Source organism: Schistocerca serialis, chromosome 3 (genome assembly GCF_023864345.2).
Source record: "Schistocerca serialis cubense isolate TAMUIC-IGC-003099 chromosome 3, iqSchSeri2.2, whole genome shotgun sequence".
Taxonomy (NCBI): Eukaryota; Metazoa; Arthropoda; class Insecta; order Orthoptera; family Acrididae; genus Schistocerca; species Schistocerca serialis.
The window spans coordinates 993,393,318-993,412,665 of NC_064640.1; the positions used below are offsets into that span (position 1 = coordinate 993,393,318).

A 19,348-nucleotide genomic window follows, 5' to 3' on the forward strand; every position below is an offset into this window, starting at 1 on the left:
CAAACTAGTCAAGGTTTGGGCCAATTGCCATGCTGCAGTGGTAACACCGGTTCCCGTCACATCACTGAAGTTAAGCACTGTCGGGCTGGGCTAGCACGTGGATGGGTGACCATCCGGTCTGCCGAGCACTGTTGGCAAGCAGCAGGCAGTCAGACTTTGTGAGGCAAACTGAAGAGCTACTTGATTGAGAAGTAGTGGCTCCGGTCTTGATAACTGACATACGGCCAGGAGAGCGGTGTGCTGACCACATACCCCTCCATATCCGCATCCAGTAACGCCTGTGGGCTGAGGATGAAATGGTGGCCAGTTGGTACCGTTGGGCCTTCATGGCCTGTTCGGGAGGAGTTTTTGTTGGGGTTTGAGTAAATAATTAGTACAATTGAAGTGAAGCTCTCTAAATTACTTATCATGCCTAACAGTTTTGTTCTCCTAGTACCACATCTTGTGCACCTTCAGACTATTTCTCTACTGTTCCACTCCCTAACAGTGTGAGGGGAAAACGAACACTTACATGTTTCTGCAAAAGCTCTGATTTTTCTTACTTTTTTCTGTTGATCTTTCTCCCTATGTAGTTTGGCAACAGTCAAATATTTTCACATTCAGAGATGAAAACTGGTGATTGAAATTTTGTTAAAAGAACTCACTGCAGTGCAAAACACCTATGTTCTAAGGATTTCCACCCCAACTCACTCATCATATCTGTGACACTCTCTCCTCTTATTTCATGATAAAACAAAATGCACTGCCCTTCTTTGAACTTTTTCAATGTCCTCGGTCAACACTATCTGGTAAGGATACCGTACACCACAGTAATACTCTAGCAGGGGACAAACAATTGTAGGTTAGGCAGTCTCTTTTTGTAGACCAGTTTCATCTCCTAGGCATTCTGCCAATGAAATAAAGTCTTTGATTTGTCTTCCCCACAATGTTATCTACGTGAGCAGTTGCTTGTAATTGTTCTAGTTCCTAGGTATTTAGTTGAGATGAAGAACTTTAGATTTGTGTGATGTATTGTGTGGCCAAAATTAAATGGATTTCATTTAGTACTCATGTGGAGGACTTCACACATTTTGTTGATTAGAGCCATTTGTCACTTTTTACGCCATACAGCTTATTGCTTCCTGATGTAAATGGAAATGAAAATTAAAAATGATAACACTGACAGTAAAAATCGTGTCACGTCCCAATCTCAAAGTTAACAGAGAATGCAATAAAAGATAGAGCAGTGTATACTTACAACAGAACATACAATGTTAAAACAATTATGAATTTTTGAGGGATATTAAAGTGATACTGTTTACAAATGGAACAACGTTGGCTTCCTTGCATATTGTTAATCTATACACTAACACCCAGTAAATGAAACATTGGAAATTATATGAAGAAGCTTGTTAATGCGTAATGAAATTAGTCAGGCAGAAATAATGGAACTCATGGAAATTTTAGAACTTTCATCATCATTTAATTGTGCTATTTTAAATTTGATGATAAGATTTTGTATCAAAAGGATAGACTCATGATGAGCAACAATCTGACTGACACTTTCGCTGAAATTTTTGTAAACAAACAAAAAAATAAGTTTTTGAAGAAAATACTGACATATACATGTGTTACAGGTAGTATATGGACAGCATCATACTACTGTGACAAAAAAGAAATCCATGAGGTAGCACACAGAATGAGTGTGAGGCATGAAAAATTTAAATTTACAATGGAACTTGAGGAAGAGGGACTTTGTGATCTCAAGTTAATTAAAAACAGATGGAAGACACAGAATTAAATTTAGGATGCTGACAGTTATACACATGATCATAAATGCAAAATCCTGTCACCACAAAAATTATAAATGGGCATGGTTTACAGCCATGACTACTAGGACGTTAAGACTGTCACATGACCAAAATTATAAGTAGCCAGGGCAACTGGATATACAAATGTATATAGGGAACATTATGTAACCCACTTATATGACAAACTACAGTTAAAAATAAGTGACAAGAAGAAGACAGTAATTCTAGATGACAAAAGATTTGTTGCTATCTCACAAAAAGATGCACTTTCTCATATTTTTGTGCAAACTTTTAGAAAAACTGCACTTAAAATTGGATTTTGGACAAAAGGTACAATTGGCCCTAGGCTACACCACTAAGTTAACGACAATAACTGTAATAAATATTTTGAAGCCAGCATCTAAAGATCAACTGTCAGGACTGTGAAATATTTGTATTGGTCAGAAGGGGAGGAATTTTAAGACTCACTTCAGAAAACACATATGTAGCCACAATATGAGTGTGTTTGATATGCATTTGGATCAGGAAATATATGTGGTAGGAAATATGCAAGAAAATTCAGATGTGTTGAATAGGAAACTGAAAGGACCGTTATTGAATCTATTGAAGGAAATGGAGATCTATGTACATAGAAAATGGAACCAGAGTTATTGGTTAATGAAATGAGTGAGTCTCTCATGAATGCCTATTTCAATGTGTTCAGGAACTTACTAGCATTAACAGCATCACCAGTTTCATTGACTTGACAAGTGGCCACGTACACTGGCCACAAGCTGTGCAAACAGTGGGATCCTACTAAGAGCATCACCATGGGAAACAAAACATTCCACAGAGATGTCACCATGCAGTGCTTTTATTTATTCACCTTTAACAGAATTTTATGTTTAATTAACTTCATCATGTTAAAAGATATTCTATTAGTAGATTGTATACCACTTTAGACAGATTTTACTGATGTATTTCATTTCCACATATTGTATTTTACTTTATGTTTCATTGCTCGGCACACACTTTAGGTATGTAAAACCATTTTAATTAATGACTCTGAATATTATGTCTAGAGCTATTGAATCTATGATACTTATTACTTATGTACATGAGCACTTGATCCCTTTACTGGCTATAGCTTGTATATGTATGCAATGTATAGGATGCCTTCAGGCCATTAATAGATCATGTTATATACCTGCATTTACAGATTATTTGATACTGATATTTTTATCAGAATACTTTTAATGGTATATATGGCTGTCAGGCATGTTTTCTTTTTCATATATTCTTAGTTTTTCTGTACATTTGTCCTTTAGACACTTGAACTTACTATCATAACATTAATGAGTTTTCTGTTTTGTAACAGATCTGATGGCAGTAAGCCAAAACCAGTCACTGGGAATTAAATGTTATATGTGATTAAGATGGACATGTATGAATAACCTGGTGTTCCACTTGATATGTTTTTGTCACTAATAGTGGGAACGATATGTCCTTCTACCCTTTATGTTTAAAAATTTTCTACATGTTTCTAAAATGAATTTTCTGTTTAACGTGATTTATTATATTAGCATGCGTTCTATTACTCTGAACTACATTTTAAAGAGATACATTAAAGTGAGACTGTATTAACAATATAATTTTGGTCTTTTTGAGTGGGAATACATATTTGTATGGGTGGTTCCAAAGTCGAAAGGAAACTGGGATTTTTAATTATGTTTTTAGCTTGTTAAGCTATTAACTGTACATTTTGAGTCACATACATCTGTAAATATTTTAGGAATGGCACAGATAATCTCTCTATTGAGTATGCCATCACAAAATCATCATCATTCTATGAAAAGGATGTGGAAGTGCCACCTGGTTTATCAAGGCTTGCTGTTTGTATTAATGTTTATAATATCACATTCAACTGGCTTTTGGTTATTTATGTAAATACAGCTTTTCACATCCACAACTGTCTTATAATAAACCCATTTCTAGGAGAGAACTTTTGTTTATAATGATTTCAGGGGTTTTAATAGCAGTTTATTTCATACGGTACCTGACACTGTTTCTCACAACATTGTAAACTTCTTCAAGTGGTAATGTTGTCTTCAAAGGTCGCAGGAACTCGATTGCTTGACAAGCAGCAAGCAATTCAATTGCAATTACTTTTTCAACATTTTCCACCACCTGCAGAAAATAACACAGTTATGAAGAGAAATAGCTTAAGTATTCCCATCCATATTACTTCCTAACAGTGTCCATATTACTTTCTAAAAATGACACAACAGGTTAATCATATATATAAGTGTGTGAAATGGGTCAAGGTCAACAATTAAATAAATATTTGTTGTTATGCAGTACCACATAAGAGATAAAAGATTACAAAGAAACACAGAGTACAGTAACAGACAAGAACTGGAACCAGTACAAAAGCTGCTATGTTCTAGTATGGTTCAGTTTATATTATTTTTAAATAATGTACACAAGTAAATTTTAACTTTTCTCACTGACAGTCTATAAAACCTGAAATGTAGCAAGGTATAACTGTCTGATAAAATCTGCACAAATATTCAGTCAGATCTTGATTAGATTTCAATGTGATGCAAAGATTGGCAATTTACTTTAAATAAATAGAAATATAAAATTTTACACATGGTCGCCTATGACTATATTATTAATGAGTCACAGTTGAAAACAGTCAACTTATTGAAATACCTTGGTGTAGAAATTTCTTGGGAAATGAAATGTAATGACCACATTGGCTCAGTCATAGGTATAGCAAGCAGCACACAGTGGTTCTTTGGTAGGATACTGGGAAAATTCAATCAGTCTACAAAGTTGATTAGTAACAAAATACTTCTTGGTACCCATCGTAGAATATTAATCATGTATATTGGACCCATGCTGCATAGGTCTAACAGCAGTTATTGAATGTATACAATATGAATGGTTACAGGTTCGTTTGACACATTGGGAACAACCATGGAGATGCTAAAAAACCTGAACTGGCAGATGCTTGAAGATGAACCACTTTATATTGTTTATTTTATTTTTATTTCCATATATATTCTGTTGATCCTTTTATGCATGTCAGACACTAGGACATATATAAATGTAAATTATGTAGAATCTCCCAGGCACTGACTCAAAATTCGTTTGAGGGGGGCAGAGCCCCCCAATAATTTAAGAAAATTATTAGTTGTATTATGCTTTGTAAAATCACAAAATTGTGTTGAAATTTTTAATTTTCCTTGTTTGATGACAGTTCCCTTTTAAAATACATTCAGTAATGAGTTAAAACAAATAATTATTATGGTAGTAAGCAGGTTAACTGAAAATGAGTGGTGTGAATCATGATAGTGTTAGGGCATTCAGGGTATAAGTGGACATCCCACAATATTCAAAATAAGATAATTGATTACTTTAGTCTCTTAGTGTATTGTGAATTAAGTTTGCAATGGATAAATTTGTTACCAAAAAGGTGTGCTTGGAAGTTGATGATACTGCAAGTCAACCTCCAACAATTATTGTGTCGTAAATTGATTCATCATCTTCAGGTGAGAACCATTCACAGCCAAAACCTGGACAATCCAGTAAGGGAAGATCATTTCAGAAGTCTTGATTGATCAAATATACATGGCTAGAATATGAAGCACCTACCAAAAAAGGTTTTGCAGTTCATGACTTATTTCTTTTTACATATGCGAAGAGGCAGATGCTAAAAATCTATTACAATTTTCTTCAAAAAAAAAAAAAAAAAAAAATGCCCTCATCTAAGGGTTGCCGATCTGGAAGAAATATATGAGGGCTTGATTTTTATATTGAATGGAAGGTGTGATAGTTTTGAACACTTTTGGGAATTGTGTTTAAAAGAAAAACCTTCACAAGTTGATGATCCTTCACTTCCTCAGAATTGAAGTATACCAAAGAAGTATGAAAACAATGAAGCCAGCTCACTGCACACTTTCAAAACCCCAAAGAAATACTACAAAGCTATTTACGTTGAAGTTTGTGAAACGGTGCAAACTTGCATTACTGAGCGGTTTGCTTCAGTTGGACTCACACAGGTCATTGCAGCTGAACAAGAGTGCTTGCTTTTAGTAAACAGAAGTGAAACAAATTTGGAAAAATCAACTGAGTTTTTCAAAAATCACCTAGACATTGAGAGACTGTGCTTACACTTCAATATGTTAGCCAATATCGCTAATAAAAAACGACTGGTCTTAAAAAACATGCGTGATGTAAGAAAGTACATTACACAAGAGCCTGCAGTTAGAGAAATGTTAAGTAGTGAAGTGCATTAAGCTTCTCCAAGTAGTTTCAATCATGACAGCAACAGAAGAACGGCCATTTAGTGCCCTTAGACATCTGATGTCATATCTCCAATCAACAATGGGACAGAGGCGATTGAACAACTTGGCTATTCTTCATGCCCACCAAGATGTTTTGGATGAATTGGATATCTGACCAGTCATCAACGACTTCATATTCAGTAATCCAGTCTGTCAGTTGATGTTTGCACCTTTCTAAAGACACTATACCCCTAATAATGGTATTTAGGGCAATATTAAAAATCTTTATAAAATAGAGAATTAAATATATGCATAATGTTATATTTTCAGTTTTCAAATATTAGTACTAGTTTATTATTGTATTACTATATTACTATAGTACTGTATTAGTTATTTTCAAATACTTAAATATTTTTAGGGTGTACGGCCCAATTAAAATAAGCTAATTACATATTTTTAGGGTGTATGACCCAATTAATACAAGCTAATTACATATTTTTTGACTGAAAGTAGTAGGCATACTGTATTAACTTTATTAACTGTATTAAATCATTAACTTTGAGATATTGTTTTTATTTAATTAACCCTGAGCCTTATTCAAAGTAACCTTAAATTAGCTATTTCACTTATTAATCAAAGTGCTATTACTGTGCAACAGCAATATTTTATGTTTTATTCTTCTAATGATAGTTTAGGATTTATTTAAATGTAATTTCAGTCTTTTCAGAGCTATATATTCACTGCTCTGTAATAGTCTATAAGCATGATTATTACTGTAAATTACATTAGATTTTTACGAAAATACCACGTGTGTTCATGTTTTGTTTCTTTTCTCAAAGCCAAAAAATGTGTCAGGCTTGTCGAGTTTCCCAGAGTGTTGAGTTATCAGGAGCCCAGTTTTCAGGGTTCTAATGTTGATCATATGACTCTAAAATGCTTTAAAAAAACTTTAAAACTCACTATTTTTCATCTAAAATTTAGAATATTTCCTGACACAAAACCCCCAGTATGGACCCCACCCCCCAATATTTTTTATAAGTCGGTGCCCCTATGTAGAATGAACTATAATTGTACAGTTTTGAAATGAGACTCAAGTTTTTTTTTTTTAATTGTTCAGCAACTGTATCATCTCATTTGTGATCTCAAATGGAACCAATTACTAATTTAATCCATTTGTCAAGTATAACCTCTGCACACACCAGCTCACAAGAACTATCTACTTCTCTTTCACTACAATATAAACTTTATCTAATAGCAATAAACCCTTCACTACCAACCATTTTTAATCTATCCTTTCCGAATACCATTGGGTCCTTTGCAGAAAATTTGGCTGAATTTATCTCCAGCTTTAGCCAGCTTTCAGTACCTTTAACAATTTGAACTTCATTGCTTTCGCTTAGCACTTGGAGCTATGGTTCTTTCCCAACACAGCTACAACAATTTACAATTACAATACCAATTGTTGTGAGGTCTACTCTCATCCTTTGTTTGCCCTTTACCCTTTTAGACTGATGCCCTTTCTGTAATTTCCTGAGATTCTCTAACCTAAAAAACCACCCAGTCCATTCTACACAGGCCTCACCACCGGTGTAGTCACATTCTGTCTGTAATGGACTCCTGACCTATTTGATCTAGTAAGCATAACACAAAAACACATCACATAATGGTACAAGTTGAGGAATCTGTAGTCTAAATGGTCACAAAACCATATGAGCATCTGATTCAAACCTTACATTCAGTTCTGTACCAAAGGCACTTGCACTGCATCCTTTTTTAGACTGATGCCATTTCTGTAATTTCTTGAGACCCTCTAACCTAAAAAAAACCACCCAGTCCACTTTAGATACCCATGTAGCCACTTCCTGTGTGCAATGGACTGCTTACTTGTTGAGCAGAACCCAAAACCCCCCACCCTACTGTATGGTGCAAGTCAAAGAATCTGTAGCGTACATAGTTGCAGAACCATCTGAGCCTCTGATAGATCCACAGTTAGCCCTGTTGACAGTGCTACAGATGGTGAGTTCTGCCTTCATCTCACAAGCAAGGCTGACAGCCTTTAACACTTCATATAGCTGCCCGAAACCAGACAGGATATCTTCCAATCCAAAGTGACATACACTCCTGGAAATTGAAATAAGAACACCGTGAATTCATTGTCCCAGGAAGGGGAAACTTTATTGACACATTCCTGGGGTCAGATACATCACATGATCACACTGACAGAACCACAGGCACATAGACACAGGCAACAGAGCATGCACAATGTTGGCACTAGTACAGTGTATATCCACCTTTCGCAGCAATGCAGGCTGCTATTCTCCCATGGAGACGATCGTAGAGATGCTGGATGTAGTCCTGTGGAACGGCTTGCCATGCCATTTCCACCTGGCGCCTCAGTTGGACCAGCGTTCGTGCTGGACGTGCAGACCGCGTTAGACGATGCTTCATCCAGTCCCAAACATGCTCAATGGGGGACAGATCCGGAGATCTTGCTGGCCAGGGTAGTTGACTTACACCTTCTAGAGCACGTTGGGTGGCCCGGGATACATGCGGACGTGCATTGTCCTGTTGGAACAGCAAGTTCCCTTGCCAGTCTAGGAATGGTAGAACGATGGGTTCGATGATGGTTTGGATGTACCGTGCACTATTCAGTGTCCCCTCGACGATCACCAGTGGTGTACGGCCAGTGTAGGAGATCGCTCCCCACACCATGATGCCGGGTGTTGGCCCTGTGTGCCTCGGTCGTATGCAGTCCTGATTGTGGCGCTCACCTGCACGGCGCCAAACACACAAACGACCATCATTGGCACCAAGGCAGAAGCGACTCTCATCGCTGAAGACGACACATCTCCATTCGTCCCTCCATTCACGCCTGTCGCGACACCACTGGAGGCGGGCTGCACGATGTTGGGGCGTGAGCGGAAGACGGCCTAACAGTGTGCGGGACCGTAGCCCAGCTTCATGGAGACTGTTGCGAATGGTCCTCGCCGATACCCCAGGAGCAACAGTGTCCCTAATTTGCTGGGAAGTGGCGGTGCGGTCCCCTACGGCACTGCGTAGGATCCTACGGTCTTGGCGTGCATCCGTGTGTCGCTGCGGTCTGGTCCCAGGTCGACGGGCACGTGCACCTTCCGCCGACCACTGGCGACCACATCGATGTACTGTGGAGACCTCACGCCCCACGTGTTGGGCAATTCGGCGGTACGTCCACCCGGCCTCCCGTATGCCCACTATACGCCCTCGCTCAAAGTCCGTCAACTGCACATACGGTTCACGTCCACGCTGTCGCGGCATGCTACCAGTGTTAAAGACTGCGATGGAGATCCGTATGCCACGGCAAACTGGCCGACACTGACAGCGGCGGTGCACAAATCCTGCGCAGCTAGCGCCATTCGACGGCCAACACCGCGGTTCCTGGTGTGTCTGCTGAGCCGTGCGTGTGATCATTGCTTGTACAGCCCTCTCGCAGTGTCCGGAGCAAGTATGGTGGGTCTGACACACCGGTGTCAATGTGTTCTTTTTTCCATTTCCAGGAGTGTATATCATTGGTACTGACATGAGCCACCACTTGCAGTTGGCTGCACCTTGTTCTCTTCATGGCATCTGAAAGCACCCATTTACACATCTGGGCTGGCTTCCCCTGGTACGTGTACAGAGTGCACATTGGACCTCTTCCCCTCCTTGACTGCCATATCCCTAAGGGACCACATCACACATCTAACAATGGAGCTTCAATTCTTACAGAACATAACCTCCTACACCCCACTTTTCACAGCTATAAGGGAAACCTTTATTGTGAGCATAACTGACACTATCTCTAGTAATGTATGAATAGAATATAATAAAAGGTTTGGCTATGGATCCTATGACTCAATGCAGCGTGTCAAGTTTTCATTTTAACTAATAAATACTATGGTGTGGAAGTGTTTCATGTGAACAGTGATGGAACTATCGTGGTGAGTTGGGAGTGTGCACCTCTCTCTGCAGTGTCCAACAGTGACATTGTTTCAACAGTTTGTGTGTCTCTGGTGGGTGGATGGATTTGATTATTGACACATTGGAGCTTCTGGGACATATTTAATTTCCATATATTGATTTATGTTGACCAGTTCATGTTTTTGACACTATTCAGATTGTGGTGGAACATCACATAGACACTGTGAGTGAAAAACTTCTTTCTGTTTATATTAACAACAACTGAAACTTTTAAGGGTCTGGATAGTAGCTGATTGTGGTTCAACATGATTTTCAATAAATATCTGCCAGCTGTGAGGCAAAACTACTGAACATAATAAATGAATTTAAAAATAGAAAAAAAATATACCCAGCTTTCAGAACTGTTTGTTCCTTACTACAGGAGGAAAGAGAAACAGGTTGGGGAAGATAGGGAAGGAGGGCTGGCTCACTCAGATCCCAGGTTACGAGGGACCCACACATTATCTCTGTACACCATATAGAAGAGGTGCTATGGTTATGAGAATATGATGGTGGGCTGGTGCTGAAGATCTCTGAGATGCACAGAAAAAAAACCATTTTTTCATTTAGTTACCTTATTTAAGAACTAACAACAGGAAATGACCCAGGGTAATTAGCTTCTTGTTGAAAGGACTAACAGTGCTATACATTGGTCCATGCTTCAGTTGTAGGTAGAAGATATTTGCAAATACACCCATTTCTTGAATTCTGACAGTGAAATCAACATCATCTGGCAATGACAAACCCACATTGCCAACAATGATAAATACACCAGCCCCAGATTTCCCAGTTATGCATCGAATGCCACAAGTTATTAACATCCCTGCTATATCTTTGGAAATTGATCCAAACATGGAATCTATACAGACAGCCTAGCTTCAGGTGCCATTGCCACGTTGATTGTGCCATTACAATCATGCTCTGCTCCTAACATGGGTACAACCTGTCTTGGGAGTGACCTTAAGAGGGGCACATGGTCAGTTTTTGCTCAGAATATTTTGTTTATTTTCATTTTGTATTTAGGATTCTAAACATGTTTGTTCAATAAATGACTGTTTCCAACAATGACACAATCATATGGACTAGTGATACAGGTAATGTGTGTGTGTGTGTGTGTGTGTGTGTGTGTGTGTGTGTGTGTCTCCAACTGCTCATGTGCCAGTTTCAGTGAAATTCACTTTATTTAAATACTTACATACTTACCATTAAAGCTTTTCTAGCAGCATAACATCCCATTGAAACATGGTCTTCTGTTCCTGCACTTGTACTAAGGGAATCTACAGAAGCTGGATGGCACAGTGCTTTGTTTTCTGAAACTTTTACAATTTTGATGAATATTATCAGATGCAATATAAAATGGTGTAGTGCCATAATATATTTCTTTTTCAGAAATTATTGCTCTTTAATATACACTGAAGCACCAAAGAAACTGGTATAGCCATGCATATTAAAATACAAAGATATGGACATAGGCAGACTACAGCACTGGGGTCAGCAACACCTATTTAAGACAACACGTCTCTGGCGCAGTTGTTAGATCGGTTACTTCTGCTACAATGGTAGGCTATCAAGATTTAAGCAAGTTTGAACGTAGTGTTATGTTCAGCCCATAAGTGATGGGACACAGTGTCTCTGAGGTAGTGATGAAGTGGGGATTTTCCTGTACAATCATTTCACAAGTGTACCTTGAATATCAGGAATCTGGTAAAACATCAAATCTCTGACATCACTGCGGTCAGAAAAAGATCCTGCAAGAATGGGAGCAACAATAACTGAAAAGGATTGTTATTCATGATAGAAGTGCAAACCTTCTGAAAATTACTGCAAATATCAATGCTGGGCCATCAACAAGTGTTATCATGTGAACAATTCAATGAAATATGATAAATATGGGCTTTCGGAGCCAAAGACCCATTCTTGTACCCTTGATGACTGCATGACACAAATCTTTGCACCTCATCTGGGCCCCTTCAACACTGATATTGGACTGTTGATGACTGGAAACAGGTTGCCTGGTTGGACAAGTCTTGTTTCAAATTGTGTCAAGCAGAGGGATGCGTACGAGTATGCAGACAACCTCATGAATCTACAGACCCTGCATGTCAGCACAGGACTTTTGAAGCTGGTGGAGGCTCTGTAATGGTGTGGGGCTGTGCAGCTGGAGTGATGTGGGACCCCTGATATGTCTAGATTCGAATCTGACAGGTGACACATACGTAAGCATCCTGTCTGATCACCTGCATCCATTCATGTCCATTGTGCATTCTGATGGAGTTGGGCAACTCCAGCAGGACAATGCCACACCTCACACGTCCAGAATTGCTACAGAGTGACTCCAGGAATAATCTTATGAGTTTAATCACTTCCACTGGCCACCAAACTCTCCAAATATGACCATTATTGAGCATATCTGGGATGCCTTGCAATGTGCTTTTCAGAAGAGATCTCCACCCCCTCATACTCTTACGGATTTATGGACAGTCCTGCAGGATTCATGGTGTCAATTCCATCCAGCACTATGTCAGACATAAGTCAAGTCTATGCCACATTATGTTGCAGCACTTCTGCATGCTTGTAGGAGCCCTACACAATATTAGGCAGGTGTATCAGTTTCTTTGGCTTTTCGGTGTATAATGTGTTCAAGAAATAACTGTCATTAAACAGCAGAAGAGTGCAAATCACCAGTAAGCATGCAAAAATGAGTGACTTGCAATGAGTTTTAATGCCTACAGAGACTGAAAAAAGGCACATCTGAAGCAATTAAAAACTGAGGATCCAAATGTCCCAATAACACTCCATTTAGAAATAACCATAAGAACTGAACTTCGACATGCTAGACTCTAAGCTTAAATTCATTCATAACAGGTAGGGTGAAAGAAAAAAGATGCAGATCTGTAATTTTGTGGCATGGTATTTATTTATTTACCACTTGGGCAACTAACTGACCAGGAAATTATGTCAAACTTTTCAGGAGGTTGTTGTTCCTTGAGTAATGTTTTCTAGTATTCAGATTCATTAAAAAACTAATAAACTGTTTGCTGTTTAGATTAAATTGTCACAAAATATCAAACACATTTCTGACATTAGTTAAATTTTAGAATGAGATTTTCACTCTGCAGTGGAGTGTGCGCTGATATGAAACTTCCTGGCAGATTAAAACTGTGTGCCCGACCGAGACTCGAACTCGGGAGTTCGAGTCTCGGTCGGGCACACAGTTTTAATCTGCCAAGAAGTTTCATTAGTTAAATTTTGCCCATCCCATAATAAGAAATCAAACTTACCTGTTAGATTATTTAAAAAACAAAAATGGAATATAGAACCATGTAATATGGCTTAGGCATTCTGAATCACTTACACACTGCATTTTTTGTAGGACGTGCATACCAAATTTACAATAGAAAACAACAAATTTTGTTAATATCTTTGTAAATATGTAAGGAAATATTATTACTTGAGTGTGAGATAATGCAACCTTTCTGAACCTAATTTGGCCTATTCAGTGCAGAGGAGAGATAAAAAAGGAAACTATAATTTAGACAAATAAGAGAATTCTGATGGCATTAAGCAACATAAAAAAGGACACAATGGAAAGGAATGAAGAATGTCCTAAAAGTAATTTCTCTTATTCAAAGGACAATCAGTACTATTTGATGCAGAAATAAAAAGCATATATCATGCAGGTGCTGACAGGTGTGAAAATTGCCAAACTGTAAGTTTAATAAGCCACAGATACTAATACAAATTCTTTACAGAAGAATGGAAAAACTAGTAGAAGTCAACTTCCGGGAAGATCAGTTTGGATTCTGGAGAAATTTATGGAATACATGAGGCAATATTGACCTTATGACGTCCCAGAGAAGACAGGTCAAGGAAAAGCAAAGCTATGTTTATAGCATATGTAGACTTAGAAAAAGCTTTAGACAATTTTGACTGGAATACTCACTTTTAAATTCTAAAGGTGGCAGGGGTAAAATACAGGAATCAAAAAACTATTTGCAATTTGTACAGAAACCAGATGGCAGTTACAAGAGTCAAGGGGGCATGAAAGGGAAGCAGCAGTTGAGAAGGAAATGAGATAGGATCATAGCTTATCTCTAATGTTATTCAGTCAGTACATTGAGCAAATAACAAAGGAAACCAAAGAAAAGTTTGGAGGAGGAATTAATGATCAGTGAGAAGAAATAAAAACTTTGAGGTTTGCCAATGACATGGTAATTCTGATAGAGACAGCAATAGACTTGAAAGAGCAGCTGAACAGAATGGACAGTGTCTTGAGAGAAGGATATAATGTGAAAATTAACAAAACCAAAACAACAGTAATGGAATGTAGTCAAATTACATCAGGTGACGGTGTGGTAACTATTTAGGACATGAGACACTAAAAGCAGTAGATGCATTTTGCTATTTGATCAGCAAAATAACTGATGATGGTTGAAATAGAGAGGATATAAAATGTAGACTGGCAATGGCAAGACAAGGGTTTTGAAGAAGAGAAATTTGTTAACATTGAGTATAGATGTAAACATCAGGAAGTCTTTTCTGAAAGAATTTGGATGGAGTGTACCCATGTATGGAAGTGAAACATGGATGATAAACAAGATGGATGATGGGCAAGAAGAGAATAGAAATGTGATGTTACAAAAGAATGCTGAAGATTAGATGCGTTCCTCACATAGCTAATTAGAAGGTACTGAATAGAATTTGGGAGAAAAGAAATTTGTGGCACAACCTGACTAGAGGAAGGAATTGGTTGGTAGGACATATTCTGAGACATAAAGGGATCACCAGTTTAGTAGTGGAGGGAAGTGTGAGGGGTAAAAATCATAGAGGGAGACTAACAGATGAATACACTAAGCAGATTCAGAAGGATGTAGGTTGCAGTAGTTATTCAGAGATGAGGAGGCTTGCATGGAGAGCTGCATCAAACCATTCTCAGACTGAAGGCCACAACAACAACAACAATATAATGTTAGACTCTGTAGTATGAAGCCCCAGATTAATATTTAATTATGTAAGCTTGATACAGTGGCATAAAGCAGGAGATGACAAGTTTGCTTTAAAATGGGCTATCAAACTCATTTGACTGAGTCATGAGTATTGCTCATAAAGTCTGGTACCATTACCAGACTATATTAATAGAAGAGCTAGAGATGATCCAACAAATATCAGTATGTTTCATCATGAGTTACTTTACCAAGTGTGAGAGCTTTACAGAGATGAAACTTCCTGGCAGATTAAAACTGTGTGCTGGACCGACACTCGAACTTGGGACCTTTGCCTTTCATGGGCAAGTGCTCTAGAGCACTTGCCTGCGAAAGGTAAAGGTCCTGAGTTCAAGTCTCGGTCTGGCACACAGTTTTAATCTGCCAGGAAGTTTCATATCAGTGCACACTCTGCTGCAGAGTGAAAATCTCATTCTGGAAACATCCCCCAGGCTCTGGCTAAGCCATGTCTCTGCTATATCATTTTCTCCAGGAGTGCTAGTTCTGCAAGTTTCGCAGAAGAGCTTCTGTGAAGTTTTGAAGGTAGGAGACAAGGTACTGGCAGATTTTAAGTTGTGAGGGCGGGTTGTGAGTTGTGCTTGGGTAGCTCAGTTGGTAGAGCACTCACCCGCGAAAGGCAAAGGTCCCGAGTTTGAGTCTCGGTTCTGCTCACAGTTTTAATCTGCCAGGAAGTTTCATATCAGCTCACACTCCACTGCAGAGTGAAAATCCCATCCTGTTTACAGAGATGCTCAACAAACTTCATTGTCAGATCCTACAAGAAAGGTGGTACGTATCATGGGCAGGTTTACAGTTAAAATTCTGTGAGAGTATATACCAAGAACAATTGTTAACATGTTACTTCCCTCCACATATCTCTTAAAATACGATCGCAACAAAAAAGGTAGAGAAATTAGAACTCATAAATCATTTGATCACAGTATCTAGACACTTATTAGTGGTCATTATTATGGAGTGTGTCAACCCTTCATCTTTATGATGGCTTGAACTCTGTTGGGAACACTTTCAGTGAGGTGTCTGAAAGTCTGTAAAGGAATGGCAGCACATTCTTCCTCAACAGCCAAAACCAGAGAGGGCAGTGATATTGGATGCTGGTTGTGAAGTCAATGTTTTAACTCATCCCAAAAGTGTTTCGCTGGGTCCAAGTCAGGGTTCTGGGCAGGCCAGTCCATTCCAGAAACGTTATTGTCCACAGACCATTGCCTCACAGATGCTGGTTTATGACAGGGTGCACTGTCATTGGATTGCCAAAGGATATAGCAAGATTTATCACTCCCAATCACTCATTTCGTCATACACTATCCAATGGTGTCACTCTTTACATCATCTCAAGTGCCACTTAGCAGTGACTATGGAAACGTGTGGCCTATGGGGAGCTGTTCAACCATACCCCAGTCCTTTAAACTCCCTATTCATAGTCATTGTGCTAGCTGGACTACTCGGCACATAGATAGCTAACACATACCTATGAAAAAGTAGCAATCATTCTAGTGATCTCGATACGTTATTCCGTCTGGTATTTGTTTGAGAAAAGTCACAAATATTCTTGTACAGAGAACCTCGTACAGAGAACCTTCGATACATAGCATTATAAATATGGACTATTCACCAAATAGGAAGCTAGTTTACATTCAGAAGCAGAAATATTAGATCTGAAGAATGAATTAGTAAAAAGTCCTAGATATAGCAAGTGCAAGTGTGTAGATTAGCCAAGAGTGAGAGTGATCAGTTGATTGTGAAGTATTAATAATAGTAATTCATACTAATTTCTCAGTAAAAATATTTTTATGAGACTCATAACAATATTTTTAATAATAACATAACAATAGTTTCCGATACGTAACTTGTAATACGAGTTAGGTACAGGAAACCATCGATGCATGTATCTCCGGTAATAGTGACTTTCGAGATGATTCCTAAAAACTCATAGTTACTACATAGACCCTCTATCAAATGCTCTAGAAAGGAACAGAATTGACAATAAAAGTTCCACACACATAAATTGCCAGATGATGTCATCATTGGAAACTAGCTCTTATATTATAGGTTGTAAGGTAAATATTGGCTTGACACTTTCACTGTAGGTATTTGTTCACACTCCATAAAAGTCTGGAAGTGAACATTCTGGGAGAAAGTGTTACCGAAACAACTGAGCCACAAATATAAGGGAAGCAGAGTCGCTTCCAGGTAGTCAGTTTGAAAGCTACAATCATCACGATAACTTTGAAGTGATAAAAAGTGAACAGCTGTGACTATTGGCTATTACCACAGACTTTAGTCAGTGTTGTTGTTAGTGATATTATAAATACATGGAGTGTGACCATGTGTGTTTTAGTGCTAAGTGTACTAGTGTTGCATTTTTCAGTGCAAATTCACGATTTAAGGGAAGAGAACCGCAATTGTAACTTTTTTATACCATAAGATGGCATTGTCTTGTATAAATAAAACTTTCTTAAACTTTGCATGTGACTTGATTATGTTTTATTATGGTAAAAGTAAAGGTAGCTCAAGATACCTTTAGCATCCCCTCCTTGAGGTTTTTCTGTGTCTGCCACTGGGTCTTCCTGGCCTTGGTTTAGCTGTGGTTGTCTCTACGTATTTCCACTTCACAGTCAAATCACTAATAATCAACTTTGGCAACTTTAGAAGGTTTGAAATGTGTCTGATGGATTTGTTACTCAGGTGACATCCAATGACTAGTCCTTGTTTGAAGCCCTTGAGCTCTCCTGGTCGAGCAGTTCTGCTATTACTGCTTCTTTGCTGTTAACATGATACTCTCTGACTTCTTTTATACTGGTGTATCAGTCACTAATAACATCTAGTGGTCAGTCCTGCATTACACTGCATTACATGGGGTGTCTGGATACTTCTGACATACAACCTTGAGCAATTGGTTAGAAAACCAACTCAAGATGGGAACATATTAAATATCTTGGTGACAAACAGACCTGATATTTTTGAGGATGTTAATCTAGAAGAAGGTATTAGTGACCGTAATGTCATTGTGGCTTCTATGTCAGGGGGGGAAAAAAACACACACACACACAGCGTAGAGTTTTCTTGTTTGGGAAAGCAAATAAAAGTGTCATTAATGAATATCTTCACAGTCAGCTCCGAGCATTCACCGCGGGACACAAAGATATAGAGCATCTTTGGTCAGAATTTAAAGATATTGTTCACCACATGCTAGAGAAATATGTGCCTAGCAAAAGTATAGAGAAGGGAAAGGATCCACCTTGGTACAAAAAACATAGTAGGACGTTGCTGAGAAAGCGGAGAATTTTGCACAGTCGTTTTAAACGTAGTCACTGTCCCGCTGACAAACAAAAATTATGAGAAATGAAAGCAGCTGTCAGAAGGACACTGAGAGACTCTTTTAATGAATTTGAAAGCAATATTTCATCTGCAGATTCTAAAAATAACCCCAAAAAATTTTGGTCATAAGTAAAATCAATGAATGCTACAAATAATTCGATACCTTCTCTTGCTGACAATACGGGTAATGTAACTGATGATGATAAACAGAAGGCCAAAAGTCTAAGCCTAGCTTTCAAAAACTCATTTATGATAGAGGACTGCAGCACCGTTCCCCCTTTCAATTACGAACAAACGAAAGGGTGGCTGACGTAGTGTTTAGTATATCTGGGATTGTAAAACAGTTAAGATCCTTAGACGCCAGAAAGGCATCTGGCCCAGACGGTATCACCATAAGATTTTATGCTGAGTATGCTACAAATATAGCAAATATAGCATCATTCTTATCCGTCATCTATCAGAGATCACTGGAATGGCAGAAAGTTCCACGGGACTGGAAGAAGGTCCAGGTCGTAGCAATCTATAAAAAGGGTAGAAAATCGGATGCACGTAATTACCGGCCAATTTCACTGACATCGATTTGTTGTAGAATCGTGGAACATATTTTGTGTTCAGACATAAAGACCTTTCTTAACTCTGAGAAGCTCATCTGCAGAAACCAAGAAACCGGTTTTAGGAAACAGCGGTCATGCGAGACACAGCTGGCCCTCTTTGTGCACGATATACAACAGGGTCTAGATACTGGCTCCCAGGTTTATGCCATATTTCTCGACTTTTGAAAGGTGTTCTACTCAGTTCTGCACTGTCGCTTGCTACAAAAAGTGCACACTTTCGGTCTACCCGATGACATATGCAGTTGGATAGAAAGTTTTCTAACAGACAGGGAGCAGTATGTCGTCCTGAACGGGGCAACTTCAACAGAAACAAGAGTAACTTCAGGTGTGCCCCAGGGCAGCATAATAGGTCCTCTGCTTTTAACAATTTACATAAACAA

The 19,348-nt window shown here is 38.6% G+C and overlaps 1 protein-coding gene across 1 annotated transcript in view; it reads right to left on the reverse strand.

Moving 5' to 3' along the window:
- The window catches only part of LOC126471443 (histidine ammonia-lyase-like), a 241,699-nt gene that overhangs the window by 13,864 nt on the left and 208,487 nt on the right, over positions 1-19,348 (reverse strand). Inside the window, exons 14-15 of the mRNA XM_050099622.1 lie at positions 11,240-11,352; positions 3,826-3,956 (exon numbers count right to left, since the gene is read on the reverse strand). Coding sequence (XP_049955579.1) covers positions 3,826-3,956; positions 11,240-11,352 — 244 coding nt within the window. The remainder of the gene's footprint in view (positions 1-3,825; positions 3,957-11,239; positions 11,353-19,348) is intronic.